Here is a 16,478-nt window from a genome sequence, read left to right as displayed (position 1 = left end):
CCACATTACACTCTTCCATGATCTGTTTTAGCTCATTGTTGTTTTATGACTCACCGTTTGACATTAGGCAGCCAATTGAGAGACAACGCTCCAACTTAAGCCGATGTAGGCAAACATGCAGCTTGAGAACAAGATTATCTTCTTTGGCAGGGAGTTCAGAGCAAAATAAGGCCATTGAACACATTTCTGGCTATTCAAAGTAGTATACTAACAATTTGGTTATTTTAACCTAAACTGGTAAATCAAAATTTTCATGATGTAAACATTCACAATGAGCAGATAACATCCGACTTTAGCACTTCTGCTGTAAATTCATGTTGTATCTGTGGGAAGTCTGCAACTAATACCTACTGTTGATTTGCCTAACCCTTGAATAAATAGACAACAAAAACAAGCTTGGGAGCGAGGTCATGATGGTAAAGAGGCAGACATAGGAACACAAAGGAGACAGTCAGTCCCGTCCCCAAGAAACACCAACCGAGCTGCCTTTCTGGAACAAAGATAGCCTGCAAGCATCCAGATCAATACAGTGTTTGAATTTGATTTCAACAAAGAGCTTGCAAGAAAAAGTCAGTGTGGTTGGCTTCTTCTTCTTTTTTCTTTTTTTTTTTTTTTTTTTTTTTTTTTTTAAGAGCTGGGGGCGAAAAAATCTAACTCTTCTAGCTAATTTTAAAACCATATTTGCGCCGCCCAAAGCCATGTTTTGCCGTATTTGTTTTGCAGACGCACACACTCAGCCAGGGACGTGACTGCCAGTGAGCAAGTCAGAGAAAGAACAAAGATGCTCAAGGTTTGCGGTTGCTTTAATTAATAATGCCAAACGTATCATATTAAATACAAGACATTCTGATCCCTCCAATTCATGTGTATAATGTTTTTTGTTTCCCATTAAAAACCTGACGTATATGATCTGACACATGCATTGCACTGATAATCCATTAGAGGGCAGTATCACCCAGCTGATGGCTTTTCCAGCCACCAGACAAAAAAAAGATTGTCCCAATTGAAAAAGGAGAGACACCTATTAATCGTGGGAATTATTTTCTTTTTTTAATGATTAATTAATGTATTGTTTTTTTGTTTTTTTTCACAGCATGATTGCTAACGTTGCAGGCATTTGTTAACAAGTTGACTGTCGTGTGCGAATTCGTGGAGCTCTGACACGTTATGCGCCTTTCAAAAGAAACACGAGAACTTCTTTGGACCCTTTGGGTGCCGACACAGAGCGATGCTAGGAGGACTAATTAGCAAGTGTCTCCTCATCCACATGTGGCTGCAACTGTGGCAACGGTGTGTGAATGAATACCACAGTGAGCAGAGAGATTCTGTGCCTTCACAACACCGACCCAAACGCGCTAATCTCTCTTTCAATGAGCAGAAACCTCAGGCTGGTTTAGTCCCTAAGAAGGAACATGTGCTCATGAACTGGCGCGTGAAAATCTTCCACACCTTCTTAAAAGCAAGCTTCCAGGCATTTCCATTCGCAACGTCTGACAACATACATCAACTTCACATACACAGAACTAAAATTAGAACAGAAATATGGTTGATAATCTCTGATCACGAATTGAGGTCAGATGCAAAATATTTGAAGCAACATGTGATTACGAACAGTGAACACTGATGAAAAAGATTCCACTGAATTTCAACTTGTTTTGCATTGTTAAGACCCTAAGGCTACAATACATGTGCTTCAGACCATGCACTTTTCTAGCGACACAGCTACAGAAATATTTCCAGATGCCGAGGATTTGGTTGTATCTATGGCAACTTTTTCATAGCAAAGGAGTTTTGGAGATTTTTTTTTTTCTCCCCAACACGACCTAGTCATGTGAATCGCACCAGACCAGCAGCATTACGTAAAGGGGTGAGGAGAGTGGGCTGCCCTGAGGCAGACACCAGGCTTGGCGTCTCTGAGTTTGACATGAGGGATTTGCAGCAACTGGATGACAAAAATTTTCCACCTCACACGTGACTGAGCACTTACCGTCCTAAAAATTGATTCACTCCCCCCGCCAGCTCATTCGGATTTTGCGGCTTTCATGAGTGCAGGTTTGTAAAACTGTGAACATGAATTTAACATTTTTCCCACATAACTTCACCAAGTTAGCCGAACCTACAAGAGAATTAAAGCATGTACAGTATTCCTAAAACCGAGAATAGCTTTGCTCAGTAATCAGTCTAGCACTGAAAACACAAATTACCAAAAATAAGTGATGACTCAAAACAATATTAACGGTGGTTGCCACATTTACTAAAAATCACCCGATTCAAATTTAAACCAACATCATGATTGAAAATGCCTCATAATTCAAGCAGAAAAAAGGAGGTCGAGCCACCATTGTGCCTGACGTCATGTGAGATGTCAGCTTATCTTATGAGACTTTGGCTAAGTGACGACTCCAAGGCTTAATTACACAAGTGTTTTTCTTTTTTGGCTTGGTGCGATTTTTGTCTTGCCACAAATGAAGACAAAGAGGAAAATTGCATTGGCCACAGAGCCAGAAACACTGATCTGAAATTATGACTGGATAGCCAAGAGGCCAAGATTTTGAATAAGGATTGGCAATAGACTTTTTTTTTTTTTTTTTTTTTTAATAAGCTGTACGTACACATGCAGATGTGTGCCCTTGTTGATAAGAACCACTGTGGAGTGGAATCCAGTCACACAGGCCATGAAATAATGAGCTTCATTTGATTGTTGGTGCTTCTTAGGACACACATTGACATCCACTGAGTGCAAACCAATCGCACCACCAAGTTGAAAGTTCCCTGAATGTTTGCAAGCCTAACGCACATAGAGGCACAACAACTTTATTGTTCCATAGATGTCCACGATACATTAAAAAAAGTATAAAAAAAATAAAAATAAAAATAAAAGAAAGTCAGGGCAGCAAATGAAATAAAAAGTGCATTTAAAAAAAAATTCAAGTATGTAACCAAAACTAAAGGGAGATGTGTTCCGTCAATATGCTCGAGTGTGAGCTTTGGCACGCATTCACACATAAAAAAATGATTAAGAATTAGAGAGTGCTAACTCCATTTTTAAAATCATGTTGCAGTTAAGTGCAGAAATAAATAAAAAATTTTTTTTTTTTTTTTAACATCCCAGTCAGCAGTTTGACTAAGTTAACAGGTTAGTGAGAAAAGACTCATATCCCAGGCACACAGGATAATCCCACTCACTGCAATTTTCTATTGTTGCTTGCTAGTAAATTGTACTGTACAATCAATGATGCATAATTGATGTTTATTTATTGTTTACTGTGACATCAACTCCTGATGAATGTTTTTTTTTTTTTTAATTACTATTATTATTATTATTATTACACAGGGTGAAGATTTTATGATGCCAACAGTCAAACCATGGAAAGGATTAATTCAATTATAATTATAGATTAAAAATGTTTTGAAGCTAGAACTAATTGGAAGACGAACGTCATCACAGAATTGATCATAGTTATGTTTAATTTTAGGGCGTTCCACTTCACAGCAAAATACATCTTATATGTGATGAACCTCCAAACAAAATGTTTCACTCTTCAAACGTGAATTGAATTTCATCCATTGTTTGCAAAGTGAAAAATTCCAAACATTCCTCAAATATTGACTCACTCCCCATAAATAAAAGTCTTTATGTGTGACTTTGCCCAAATCTAATGACATTAATTGAGGCCAGCTCATTTGGCTTTCATCAGTAACTGAAAGTAACCGGAAAGTTGTGAACAAATATGGATTGCGTTCATAAAAACCAACCTGAAGTAAAGGATGATGCAGGGTGATCTCCAGCTCGGCCAACCTGTGCGCCGGGTCCTCGCATTCCTCGTGGATCTCCAAGTCTTCGCGTGGCACCGTATCCCAACGGCCGCGGTTGGCCGCCAACTGGTGCACCAGCTCGTACTGGCCGGGCAGCGCCAGGCTGAGTCGCGTCTGTCTGCCGTGGGTGAAACACAACTTGCGCCTCTTGCACGGCGTGCCCTGGACGCCTCCGCAAGCCTCGCCGGCCTCGGGGCCCAGCGGCAGCAGTCGCTCTCCCAGCAGGCAGTTGAGCAGCTGGTAGCGGGCGGTGCAGTTCTGGCCCAGCACCAAAATGTATGGGGCAGCGCCCACAGTGTTGCGGAGAAATTCTTCTTCATGACTGGGGAAAGCGATGCAGCTCAATTGCCCTGTGGAGAGAGACAAAAAGTTAATTAAATCAACAAGCACATCCATTTCTACAGTGATTCCCCGTTTATCGTGGGAGTTACGATCAAGATCCACCCGCGACCTGCATACAACATAGTCCCATAAAAATAAACCATATAAATAAAACTGGATTTTTAGATTATTTTTTTTCAAGATTTTTGAATTGGTGTAAAGTTCAATATGTTTCCATTGACATGTATAGAAATGCCATTAATCTGTTCCAGCTAGAGCTGTCAAAATTAATTGGTTAATTGACAAGTACCGTAATTGATTATGAAATTATTTTAATAATAGAGTAATCATTTGGAGTCAATGTTTAACTTAGAATTGACCAAATACTCAGATGTCAGCATCTTAACAGTATCATAGATTTATGTAGTCCTTCATAAAAGCAGAGTGACTATTTTTTGTGTTTAACTCATTTGCTCCCAACAATGTGTAAAAACGTCCCATTTTATATAGTACCACGGTCCCAAAAACGTATTTTTTTTATATGCTAGCGCATAATGCAGCTTCTGACCTGAAAGTTCGCTTAAAGCAATGGTAGTTATTACAAAAAACGGCCAGCAGGTGGCAGCAGAGTATAAGAGATCAGCCAGGGCCATGTTGCAGCAAGCTCTTTTCCCCAGAGTTTTCAACTGGTTTGTGAATAATGATGAAACTTAGCTATATTCTAATGCTAATTACTGCAAAACGGTAACAGATACAAATATTTTTATTGTTTTTCTTTCCTTTGGTAGAGTCAATGTTTTTATAGCAGTAGCAAAATCAGTCAAAATCCAGTAAAACATCCGGGAGCGGAGGGAGTTGCTTCAGTGAAAATGGCTGGGAGTGAATGAGTTAATAAAATAAAACAAGACTTTTGCTAACTTTTCTGTTTTTACTTACAATGACCGAACCGGTAACTGAATCAGTTTCAAAAAGCTTGGTCATCAATCCCCCTATTTTAAAATCACTAAACAAAACAGAACTAGAAGTCTAAAAATATTCGATAGTTCTAGATCCAGCCCCACATAGAACACCAACAAAAATCCGTTTTTATTTATTTATTCATTTATTTATTTATTTTATAATAAAAATAGCACTCTACAGGAAAACAAAAAACAAAAAATGTGTGTTTTTTTTGTTTTTTTTAATAATAAAAATAGCACTCTACAGAAAAAAACTACTAACAATGAAATAGAATCTCAAGAATTAAACAGGTTGAGCATCATGATTTCATGCTTCATTGCCCATTGACACTGCGCTCTGGATAAATGCCACATGATGTTAGAGCTCTGAGGGGAATTCTGCAGGATGTCTGTGTGACAGAGGCAATATATAGACAGACAAACGTGTGTAATTGCATATTTTCTGGGATCAAAGTCACTATGCAAGGCAATCAATCGAGCACCCAACATACTGGCTTTGCGTCAGCGTGACTCAGCACAGTCTGAAACGGTTACATAAGGAACAGAAGAAAGTGGCACAAGATTAAAAATGTTTCTTCTCGCCTCATTACTGGACCATTGATAGTGATTGGTATGCATTCCTGGATCTAACACAGGCACAGCACAAACCGCCAATGCTTAAAAGTGGCCCATGGATTGCAACTTCAAGCTCCATATAACATACTGAACCAGACTTAAGTAGGACAATCGCTTGACATCATGTGATGCTATTTTAAGTTGAGATAAAGTCCCCACTCCCCTCCAAATTATCGGAAGGGCAAGGTCAATTCCTTTGGTTTGTTGTTTTTACTAAGATAATTGCAGCTGGGATTCAGATCAAAAGTAACAGTAACAGGAGAAAGAAAGCAAAGCTATGCTAATTGCTAAGCTATCCAAATGCAGTTGCAAAATGTCAATATTAGTGCTTGTGTGTTCATTTTGATGTTTGAGATCTTATTAATTAATTGTGCAAGTTGAAAACAGAATTGGTAAAGGATAATTAAGCCATTGGCACAGATATTTGAATAAATTATTTTTTTTAAATTAACTAAAATCCAGTTGCATTCTTTTATTTTAAAACATTACGTTTTTAGTCTGTACTATTTTGCACGAGGGATTGCTAACTTGCTAGTGCTAAACTACTTGAGATTTACACAATAAATGTTATCCCAACTGTTATATCTATGTTATTTATTTGGTCAATTTGGCTTCTCTGTCACTACATATCTAAACTAGCCTATTAAGACACGATTAGATGATATATACTAGGGGTGTTAAAAAAAAAAATCGATTCGGCGATATATCGCGATACTACATCGCGCGATTCTCGAATCGATTCAATAATCGGCAGAATCGATTTTTTTTTTGTGATTTTTTTTTTTTTTTTTTTTTTTTTTTTTTTTTTTTTTTTTTTTAGGATTCACACCTTGAGCATGGAAGAATGTTATATGAACGGCACATTAAGCCTTAATATTTTTATTTTAATGCTGTTCAAATGTGAAACAGATTGCAAACTGTTTGTGTACAGTGGCTCACGGTTATAAGCCGCAAGTTTTAGATAAATACATTCATACAAATCTTACAGTGTACATGTACAAATTTACTGATAGTATTTTCTAAATTTGAATGGAAAAAAATCGCAACAATCGACTTATAAATTCGTATCGGGATTAATCGGTATCGAATCGTGACCATTCGTATCGGGATTAATCGGTATCGAATCGAATCGTGACCTGTGAATCGTGATACGAATCGAATCGTCAGGTACTAGGCAATTCACACCCCTAATATATACTGTTACTGTGAAGAGATGCAACTTTATACTATGATATCAATTTTGCCGTACTGCTTCAATACTTTTGGAGGGCACTGTATGTAAGGCCGGATGAATCTACTGTTTTAGAAAGTGAGGACACGTGCTCTGCTGCTCCCATGAAAGGGAGCATTATCCCGTGCTTTCTGTTGAGTATGACTCATCTAATGTTTGGCACTGTTCAGTCCAAGATGAAGATTATTATGAGCAGCAAGCGCTTAGTCTTTATACACAGGTGTGTGCCATTTGGGGGTGGGTGCCATTTGGAAGGGTTGAATCATTCACTGAATATTTGAAAACGAACATCTTTTGAAGTCATTATCTCCCAACACATCACATCCCATCTAGAGGAAATTACTAAATTAGTCGCAACAGAGCTCACATGCGCAATCTAATTGAGGGGGGGAAAATTTTTTTTTTGATTTTGTCCTTGTTAGGGTCGAGCGTAAACTGGAGCCTATCCCCGCTGACTTTGGGCAATGGCAAGGGAAGACTCTGGATTGGTGGACAGCCAATCAGAATAAAAACATAATCAACAGTATAACTATATACTTGCAGACATTGCATCTTAATGGACATATGAGAGAATGGAGAAGGATGCAACACACAAAATAATGTTCAATCAGCCATGCAGACTGTCATCATGACACTTAATTTGAGTTAGCAAATAAATGTGCACATTTTAAAATCTAATGAAATGAAATATATATATATATTTAATTAAAACATTAAATAATGTAAAAAAAAAAAAAAAAAAAAAAAACACTCCACGAATAGATAGAACATCTTGTCAGTATGATACGTCACTAAAAACAATAACACATTCGCAATTATTAATTCCATACCTTTCCGTAAGAGTCCAACAAAACTGATCATTACTAGCTTTGTTAAGGCATAATCTGTGCATCCAATGATATGTCCAGTGAGATTACAGTATATACAGTATCAAACATGATTCAGTGTATACAGAAAACCCTCTGTAGTGTTAACACTCTGACTGAGTCAGCCCATATGTTCAAATCTCCTTGCTCTCAGGATGGCTTTTCTGGAAATTGCGTGCCTTTCTTGAGACACTATTTCACATTAAAAAAAAAAAATCCCTCGCTGAACCGAAGAAAAATGTCACAAAAAGTATTCAGTATATGCTGAAATAATGTTGATCTCACAAATGTATTTGTACTCAGTGTGGAATCTGGGCCGGTTTAGTTGAACACAAAACAATTAAACTCCATGAAAGCAGAGTGATTTTTTTTTTTTTCAAAATAAAATGCTTTTAATTTGGAAAACAATGATCAACATTTTTGCCCAATTTCTGGCACGTTACCAACCAAATCAGCAGCTGAATAGTAATGTTTGTGCATTTTTCTGCACTGTCAATTGAATAATGTCCTGTTTTTTTAAATAAAGAAATGAAAATTAAAAAAAAAAAATCTTGAACTTATTTTAATCTGATTCATCGAAAAAATTACTGTCATGTTAATTATTAAAACAATTGTTAGTAGAAGCAGAGCTCTACCCATCTAGGGTGTTTGACGATGTTTGTTAGCATTAAGCTAAATAGCCTTTCCGACAGCACAGCCACTGTTTTAAACAAACGTGTACAAACGTCTTTGTTTTGTTTAGTTTGACAGAAAGCTTCAACTGGGAGTGGCAATCTACACTACTGAAGACCTGTTTACGAACTGCCAAACTACTGCTTGTTGTGAATTGAGTGGAGTTCGTTGAGGACTTACTGCGCTCGCATCTCAAATTTGGGCTCGCAAGTCAGAGCCCAAAATCGTCCGTCCAACGATTCGTATCTTGCCACTCGTATCTCAAGGCACCACTGTATTCTGTAGCACGCCACGAATACAACAGGTGCATACACAGGTGAACTGAACGTTGTGCCACTTAGTGGAAAACCATTTAATTGTTCTTCTTGTCACTATACGGCGCTGGCATAGATAGATGAACAATGAGGTATGACCAATTTATTTTCAACCAATTAAATTAGATCGGTAAATTCAAACAGTGGTTGGCTATAACTGGCGTACACAAATCATCAATGAGCACAATATGTATATGCGTGTTTGCAAGGATGCTGCAGAAGGATGTTGACCCACCTGCTTCCAGAGAAGCTGACTCCGAGCTCATGGCTGATGCACACGCGTTGCTGTAGTTCTGCCTAATTTCCCGGAAGAAGGCATTGGTCTCCTTGAGGTTCTTCTTGAGCAGTGCCGAGTGTTTGTTGTAGCTGCTGAATATCCGCGTGAGCTCCCGAGTTAGCGGGGTGTTCTTTTGCTGAACGTTCCCCTCCATGGCCAACTTGTGTGCTCCTAGCTTCTGCGACATGGCAGCGACAACAAGAGCTAGCTTACCGACTTCAACCGTCGTTACGGCTGCATTTTGTCTCGGTTGTCGGACAACAGTGAAATGTGTTTTGAAAAAGCAAAGGGAGGGAAGTCGAGAAATGTGCTAAATAGTGCGCGTCCGCATGGTAATCCCCGCCTGGGTTAGCGTTGTTAGCCAGTTGGCATCGCCTGTCCGCCCACGTCTTGGCCTGGCACGACACTCATAGCCTTTCAGGTCCAGTAAATGAGCCCTGCAACAACTTGACAGCCATACGGCTCGGTGATAACCACCTCTCTGTCCTCTCTTGTCTCCGGACCCACACGGCCCGTGTGCAGAGAAAAAAAAACGTGGGAGTCTTCCTGGTGACGCTTCGGGGAGAAATATCTTCCTAAAGTCCCGCAGACCGAGATGAAGCAACGTACATCTTTCCAACAACGCTGCGAATTCAAAAGTATGTTTAGTGTCTCTCGCGGTGGACGAAGAAGCAGAGGGTCGCCTAATGGGGCGCAGGACGAGGGAGCAAGTCCTGCGGATACCAACAAGCCATCAAATCACAGCAAAACAGAAAATCCGACAGATTGAAGTTATGGAAAGTAGAGGGCGGGGTCCCGGTAGCGAAAGGCATCATGGGCAATGTATTCCTATGCCGTTTTATTTCTTTTGCTTTTCGTTTCCTCGTTTACAAGCCCATAAAATGGAAATACAAACGTTTCGATTGCATTTCGACACTCTAATTTAACCGTATTTGAACATTATTTTTGACTTACAGCTACAATTCCATTGACCGAATGATTAGTTCCATCCCAAATGTTTCCATATGAGACTGTATCTATCTGGAACTCTACTTAATCACGCACACAATCACCCCAAATAAAAATAACTTCATGAACATATCCTGCAAAAATTATCATCCAGTTCCGCCATTGTGTCAAGTTTCCATACATCATTTAGCTCCCTCTATTGACAGACTGGCCTAACTACAAAAATAGCACCTTCAACGTTATGGAAGATCGATCACAAGTGCCAAAATTAAATACATGATTACGCCGTTATTATCACTTCAATGAGCCATTAACTTACCTTTATAAAAAAAATTGCATTCATGTAATTCCTTATCATTGTAAATTAATGCATACATTTGTTTTCACAGTTGTAATTAATTTAATGCACATCATTATGGTTTCAGCTATTAATGAAATTAAACATAAACGTGAGGTTGACACGATGCGAGGAGGTAGGACTCAGACGCAGAGTGTAAGTTGGCCAACAAGGCTGCAGCTTTAATCCAACGAACCAAAAAACACCTCTCAAGGAGGGAAAAAAGGCAGAACAAAAGGAGCTCCAAACTGGAGAATAAACAAGGGCACTCAAAAACAGGGACAACTAAAGGCGCTCCGCTAGGGAGGAAAACAAGGGGCAAACTAAGGGCGCAAGACAAGGCAAGGCAAGACATCGAACAAGGACTGTGAAACAAGGACTGTGAGGACGCTTCCATGCACTGAGATGTGACACTTCGGCAACGGAGGGGAGAATGCAGGTGGCTTTTATGTCCGGGTTGATTGGGAACAGGTGGTGGTGATCATGGGCGTGGACCGGTAATCAGTGAGCTGCAGGAAGGGTAAGTGACCTGGGATGAGATGAGAGTTAGTAATTTCAAAATAAAACAGGAACCTGACTGTGACAAATAAAAGCTTGACCCGCCACTCTGGTGGCGGCGTGACAGTACCCCCCCCTCAACGGCCGGCTCTCGACGGCCCAGGAATCTCGGGGTGTTCATCATAGAATTCGTCGATGAGGGAGGGGTCCACGATGAACCGGGCAGGCACCCACTGCCTCTCTTCTGGCCCGTAACCCTCCCAATCCACCAGGTATTGGTGTCCCCGGCCCCGCTTTCTGACGTCCAACAACTTTCTCACTTTATAGACCGGGCCCCCCTCCACCATCTCCGGAGGGGGCGGCGCGGGCTCGGGCGGGACCAGGGAACTGTCCTGGACTGGCTTGACCTGGCTCACGTGGAAGGTGGGGTGGGTGCGGAGGGATCGAGGTAGGCGAAGGCGCACGGCGGCAGGGCCTATAGTCTTGGCAATCGGAAATGGCCCCACGAATCTAGGGGCCAACTTTGGACATGGTACTTTGAGATGAAGGTGTTTCGTGGAAAGCCATACCTTTTGGCCTGGCTGGTATTGGGGTGCGGCCTTCCTCTTCCGGTCAGCAGCTCTTTTCACCCTGTCGCCTTGACGCTGTAGTGCCAGTCGAGCTGCTGACCAGATTCGGCGACATCTGCGGACCATGGCGAGAACCGAGGGGACTGAGGCTTCCTCCTCCAGGTCCGCGAAGTACGGTGGATCGTATCCGTGAACACATTTAAACGGCGTGATTCCTGTGGCAGAGGTGGGTAAGGAGTTATGAGCTAGTTCGACCCATACCAGGTTCTTGCTCCAAGAGGAAGGGTTTTGGGAGACGAGGCATCGGAGACCGGTTTCCAGCTGTTGGTTGAGCCTCTCAGCTTGTCCATTGGCCTCCGGGTGGTAACCTGAGGTTAGGTTCGCCTTTGCCCCTATGGCTCTGCAGAACTCCCTCCAAAAACGAGAAACAAACTGGGGACCGCGGTCCGACACTATGTGCCGCGGGAATCCATGAACCCTGAACACTTGGTCGATCATGACTTCGGCGGTTCTCTTGGCTGAGGGAAGCTTGGGTAATGGGATAAAGCGGGCCATCTTTGAAAAGCGGTCGACAACTGTGAGTATTGTGGTTTTACCATGTGAAGTGGGAAGTCCAGTAACAAAGTCCATAGAAATCTCCGCCCAGGGTCTTGAGGGAATCGGCAGTGGCTGGAGGAGACCCATCCTTGGTTGAGTCGATACTTTATTCCTGGCACAAACTGGGCAAGCCTTGATGTATTCCTGCACCGAGGTTTCCATAGAAGGCCACCAGAACCTCCGGGCGACAGCGAACAGGGTCCTGCGAGTACCTGGGTGACAAGACAGACGTGAGGTGTGCGCCCAGTCGATCACCTGTGCTCTTAGGGTCTCCGGAACGAAAAGCCGCCGTGGTGGACACTCCTTCGGCGTGACTGTGTCCTGGAGTGCCTCCTTGACCTCCTCTTCTATTTGCCATGACATGGTTCCTATTATGCAGTCTTTAGGCAGGATGGGTTCTGGTTCGATTGCTGTGGTTTCAGGGTCATGAATTCGTGAAAGAGCATCTGCTTTGACATTCTTGCTTCCGGGTCTGTAAGTTAGAGAAAACGAGAATCTGTTAAAAAACAATGACCACCTGGCCTGTCGTGGGTTCAGTCTTTTGGCGTGACGTAGGTATTCCAGGTTGCGGTGGTCTGTCCAGATGATGAAGGGGTGTTCTGCGCCCTCCAGCCAGTGCCTCCACTCTTCCAAGGCGACTTTGACAGCCAGCAATTCTCGGTCTCCCACGCTGTAATTGCGCTCAGCCTTGGAGAGCTTTCGGGACAAAAATGCACAGGGGTGCACCTTCCCATCTTCCTGGCTCCTTTGGGATAGGACGGCCCCGATACCCAGATTGGAGGCATCTACCTCGACCACGAACTGGCGGGTAGGATCAGGAACTCTGAGTATCGGGGCCTCTGTGAATCGTTTCTTGAGTTCATTGAATGCAGTGTTGGCTTCCGGGGTCCAGGTGAAGCGTTGCTGTGGGGAGGTCAAGGCATGGAGTGGAGCTGCGATGGTGCTGAAGTTGCGGATGAAGCGTCTGTAAAAGTTGGCGAATCCCAGGAATTGTTGCACCTTTTTCCTGGATTCAGGTGTGGGCCAGTCCCTGACTGCGCTGACCTTCTCTGACTCCATCTCGACCTTGCCCGGGGATACAACGAATCCTAGAAATGAGATGGTGTCTGTGTGGAAAAGGCTCTTCTCAGCCTTTACGTAGAGTTGGTGATCCAGCAGGCGTTTCAAGACTTGGGTGACATGGTGCTGGTGGGTTTTCAAGTCCGGTGAGTAGATTAATATGTCGTCCAGATAAACATATACGAACTGATCGATGAAGTCCTTGAGCACGTCATTAATCATGGCCTGGAAAACTGCTGGCGCATTCGTGAGTCCAAAGGGCATGACTAAGTATTCGTAGTGGCCTCGGGGAGTATTGAAACCGGTCTTCCACTCATCCCCTGCACGAATACGGACGAGATGATAGGCGTTGCGAAGATCTAACTTGGTGAACACCTTGGCTTGCTGGAGCTGGTCAAACACTGAGGACATCAGAGGCAGAGGATAACGGTTCTTGACTGTGATTTCATTCAGGGGGCTGTAGTCAATACAAGGGCGTAATGAGCCATCCTTCTTGCCCACAAAGAAAAAACCAGCTCCAGCTGGCGATGACGATGGCCGGATAAGTCCTGCTTTCAAAGACGTGTCGATGTACTCGTTCAAGGCCTTGCGTTCGGGGCCCGAAACCGAGTACAATCTCCCTTTGGGAATGGAAGACCCAGGAATCAGCTCAATTGCACAGTCATAGGATCGATGTGGAGGAAGTGACATGGCCTTGGTTTTGCTGAACACCTCCCTGAGAGGATGATAGCAGGTGGGAACGGTGTTCAGGTCCGGGTATTCCTGGTCATTCACAAGAGTCACCTGTCGGACGGCAGCGGGAGGTGCCTCTGCCGCTGGCCGCTCCAACCCATGATGTTCACAGTCCTTTCCCCAGTCCAGGACTTGCCCCGATCGCCAGTCGATGCGGGGGTTGTGCAACTGCAACCAGGGGTGTCCCAGGACCAGTGTGTGTGATGGGGAGCGGAAGACATGAAAACGAAGGAGTTCTCTGTGCTGCCCAATGTGAATCTCGAGTGGCTCTGTGACATGCGTGATGAGAAATAAGTCTTTCCCATTGAGCGCCCTGGCCCTCATATGGGTGGAAAGTGGCTCCGTGCCTGCCTGCAATTTTTCCACCAGACCCCAATCCATGAGGCTCTCGTCTGCTCCAGAGTCAATGAGAGCTAGCAAGTCTGTGGAAATGTCATTGCAGGAAATCGTGATGTGCGTGAGTTTTCGGTTCTTGACCTGTTTCCGAGTCTCAGAACCCACCGGAGGACCTCGCTTGGTAGGACAAGCTACCACCAAATGTCCTTTTTCTCCACAATAGTAGCATCGCCCCTCTTGACGACGTCGCTGGCGTTCCTGGTGAGTCAGTCGGGCGCGGTCAAGCTGCATTGGCTCCTCGCCACTCTCGCTGGGCCTCCCCGCGGTGGATGACTGGGGAAGTGCCCCTTGTGGTGATTCCCTTGCTGTGGGGTGCCGAAAGAATCCTGAGCCGGTCCTTCGATGGTGTCCGCTGGTATACATGAGATCTCGCCTCCGGTGATCGGTGCGGATGGCCAGCGCGATCAATGAGTCCAAGTCGCTAGGTAAGTCCACGGGTAGTAGGAGTTCTTGCATAGCGACGGAGAGCCCCTTCAAAAAATGATCAACGAGAGCTGTCTCATTCCAGCCACTCTTGGCCGCTAGAGTTCGGAATCGGATCGCATAGTCATTAACCGATTCTCGGCCTTGTGTGAGGTTGCTTAGCTCTCGAGTCCTTTCCCGATCCATGTTGGTGGGATCGAAAACAAGACGAAGTGCCCTGCTAAACCCGGCTGCAGTTGAGCAAGTCGGGGAGTGCCGTGCCCATTCCGCGGTGGCCCAGTCTCTGGCTCGTCCCGTCAGGTGGGAAATCATGAAGGCCACTCGGGAACGGTCGGTGGGGAAAGCCTGTGGCGAGAGTTCAAAGTGTAAGTCGCATTCGGTCAGGAATGCCTGACATTGTCCTTGGTCTCCCGAGTATCGCTCCGGGAGAGCCAGTCTCATTCCAGCCCCGGCCAAGGCTGGAGTCGGGATCGGTGGTTCTGCGGTCTCTGGTTTCGTGACGATCGGCTTGGAGTGTTGCAGGTAGCTCACTAACTCCTGCACCTGTCCAGCGAGCTCTCCCATCCGGGTGACCATAGCCTGCTGGGCCTCCTCCGTGTGCGACAGGCGGACGGCCTGTCGTCGAAGTGCAGCCTTCAACTTCTCCGCTGGGTCCATGCTGGCCGAAGTGTACTGACACGATGCGAGGAGGTAGGACTCAGACGCAGAGTGTAAGTTGGCCAACAAGGCTGCAGCTTTAATCCAACGAACCAAAAAACACCTCTCAAGGAGGGAAAAAAGGCAGAACAAAAGGAGCTCCAAACTGGAGAATAAACAAGGGCACTCAAAAACAGGGACAACTAAAGGCGCTCCGCTAGGGAGGAAAACAAGGGGCAAACTAAGGGCGCAAGACAAGGCAAGGCAAGACATCGAACAAGGACTGTGAAACAAGGACTGTGAGGACGCTTCCATGCACTGAGATGTGACACTTCGGCAACGGAGGGGAGAATGCAGGTGGCTTTTATGTCCGGGTTGATTGGGAACAGGTGGTGGTGATCATGGGCGTGGACCGGTAATCAGTGAGCTGCAGGAAGGGTAAGTGACCTGGGATGAGATGAGAGTTAGTAATTTCAAAATAAAACAGGAACCTGACTGTGACAAATAAAAGCTTGACCCGCCACTCTGGTGGCGGCGTGACAGAGGTTAACGCGTAATTTATTAATTAAAGTGGAGAGAACACGTGTATTGTATTTAATTGCTCAATTAGAAATAGAATGTGTGATTCCATTTTGACTAACATGTTATTCCATTTTGACAAACACTTAAAGGTAATGACACAACTTCTCATTCCAGAGAATGTGAAATTGTGGGTAAACATTTGACATGTACTGTACATGCTTTATCCCTGTGTTAATAATAATTACAACAAAAAAAACGTTTAACTATTTAATGACAATTCACAAATGTGTTATTAACATTTGAATAACACATACATGAATATTGTGAAATAGAATGTAGTAACCACTGTCACACATAGCACAATGTATGAGCTCAGTACAGCACTTTACTACTGCACAGCTATTAAATTGTCATTTGATGGAAGTGTCTTGATTGTGCGAGAAGAAAGACAGTCGTAATTAATTATGTTGTGTGCCCAAAAATAATTATGTTATAGTTAAAAACAAAATAAAAATGTTCCTGTTCGCAAATTTTAAACAAAGTTAGTAGGGTTCCACTCCATGCACGAGTTTTTCTTTTGTGAGATCAAATAGAAAGCTCAAATGAGAAATGAGATTAAATGCTGACATGAGATCAAATAAATGACATTTTATCATTATGGGAAATAGAAAGGCGATTCATGGTTCACAC

At 43.5% G+C, this 16,478-nt stretch overlaps 1 protein-coding gene across 1 annotated transcript in view; it reads right to left on the bottom strand.

The window, feature by feature from the left end:
• dstyk (dual serine/threonine and tyrosine protein kinase) overlaps nucleotides 1–9,875 on the bottom strand; it is a 23,282-nt gene extending 13,407 nt beyond the window's left edge. Inside the window, exons 1-2 of the mRNA XM_077530197.1 lie at nucleotides 9,030–9,875; nucleotides 3,757–4,166 (exon numbers count right to left, since the gene is read on the bottom strand). Of these exons, the coding sequence (XP_077386323.1) occupies nucleotides 3,757–4,166; nucleotides 9,030–9,258 (639 nt within the window). The 5' untranslated portion in view covers nucleotides 9,259–9,875. The remainder of the gene's footprint in view (nucleotides 1–3,756; nucleotides 4,167–9,029) is intronic.
• Nucleotides 9,876–16,478: the final 6,603 nt, after the last annotated feature.

This window comes from Festucalex cinctus, chromosome 8, assembly GCF_051991245.1.
Source record: "Festucalex cinctus isolate MCC-2025b chromosome 8, RoL_Fcin_1.0, whole genome shotgun sequence".
In the NCBI taxonomy this organism is placed as follows: Eukaryota; Metazoa; Chordata; class Actinopteri; order Syngnathiformes; family Syngnathidae; genus Festucalex; species Festucalex cinctus.
This window is presented reverse-complemented; position numbering and strand designations above follow the sequence as displayed.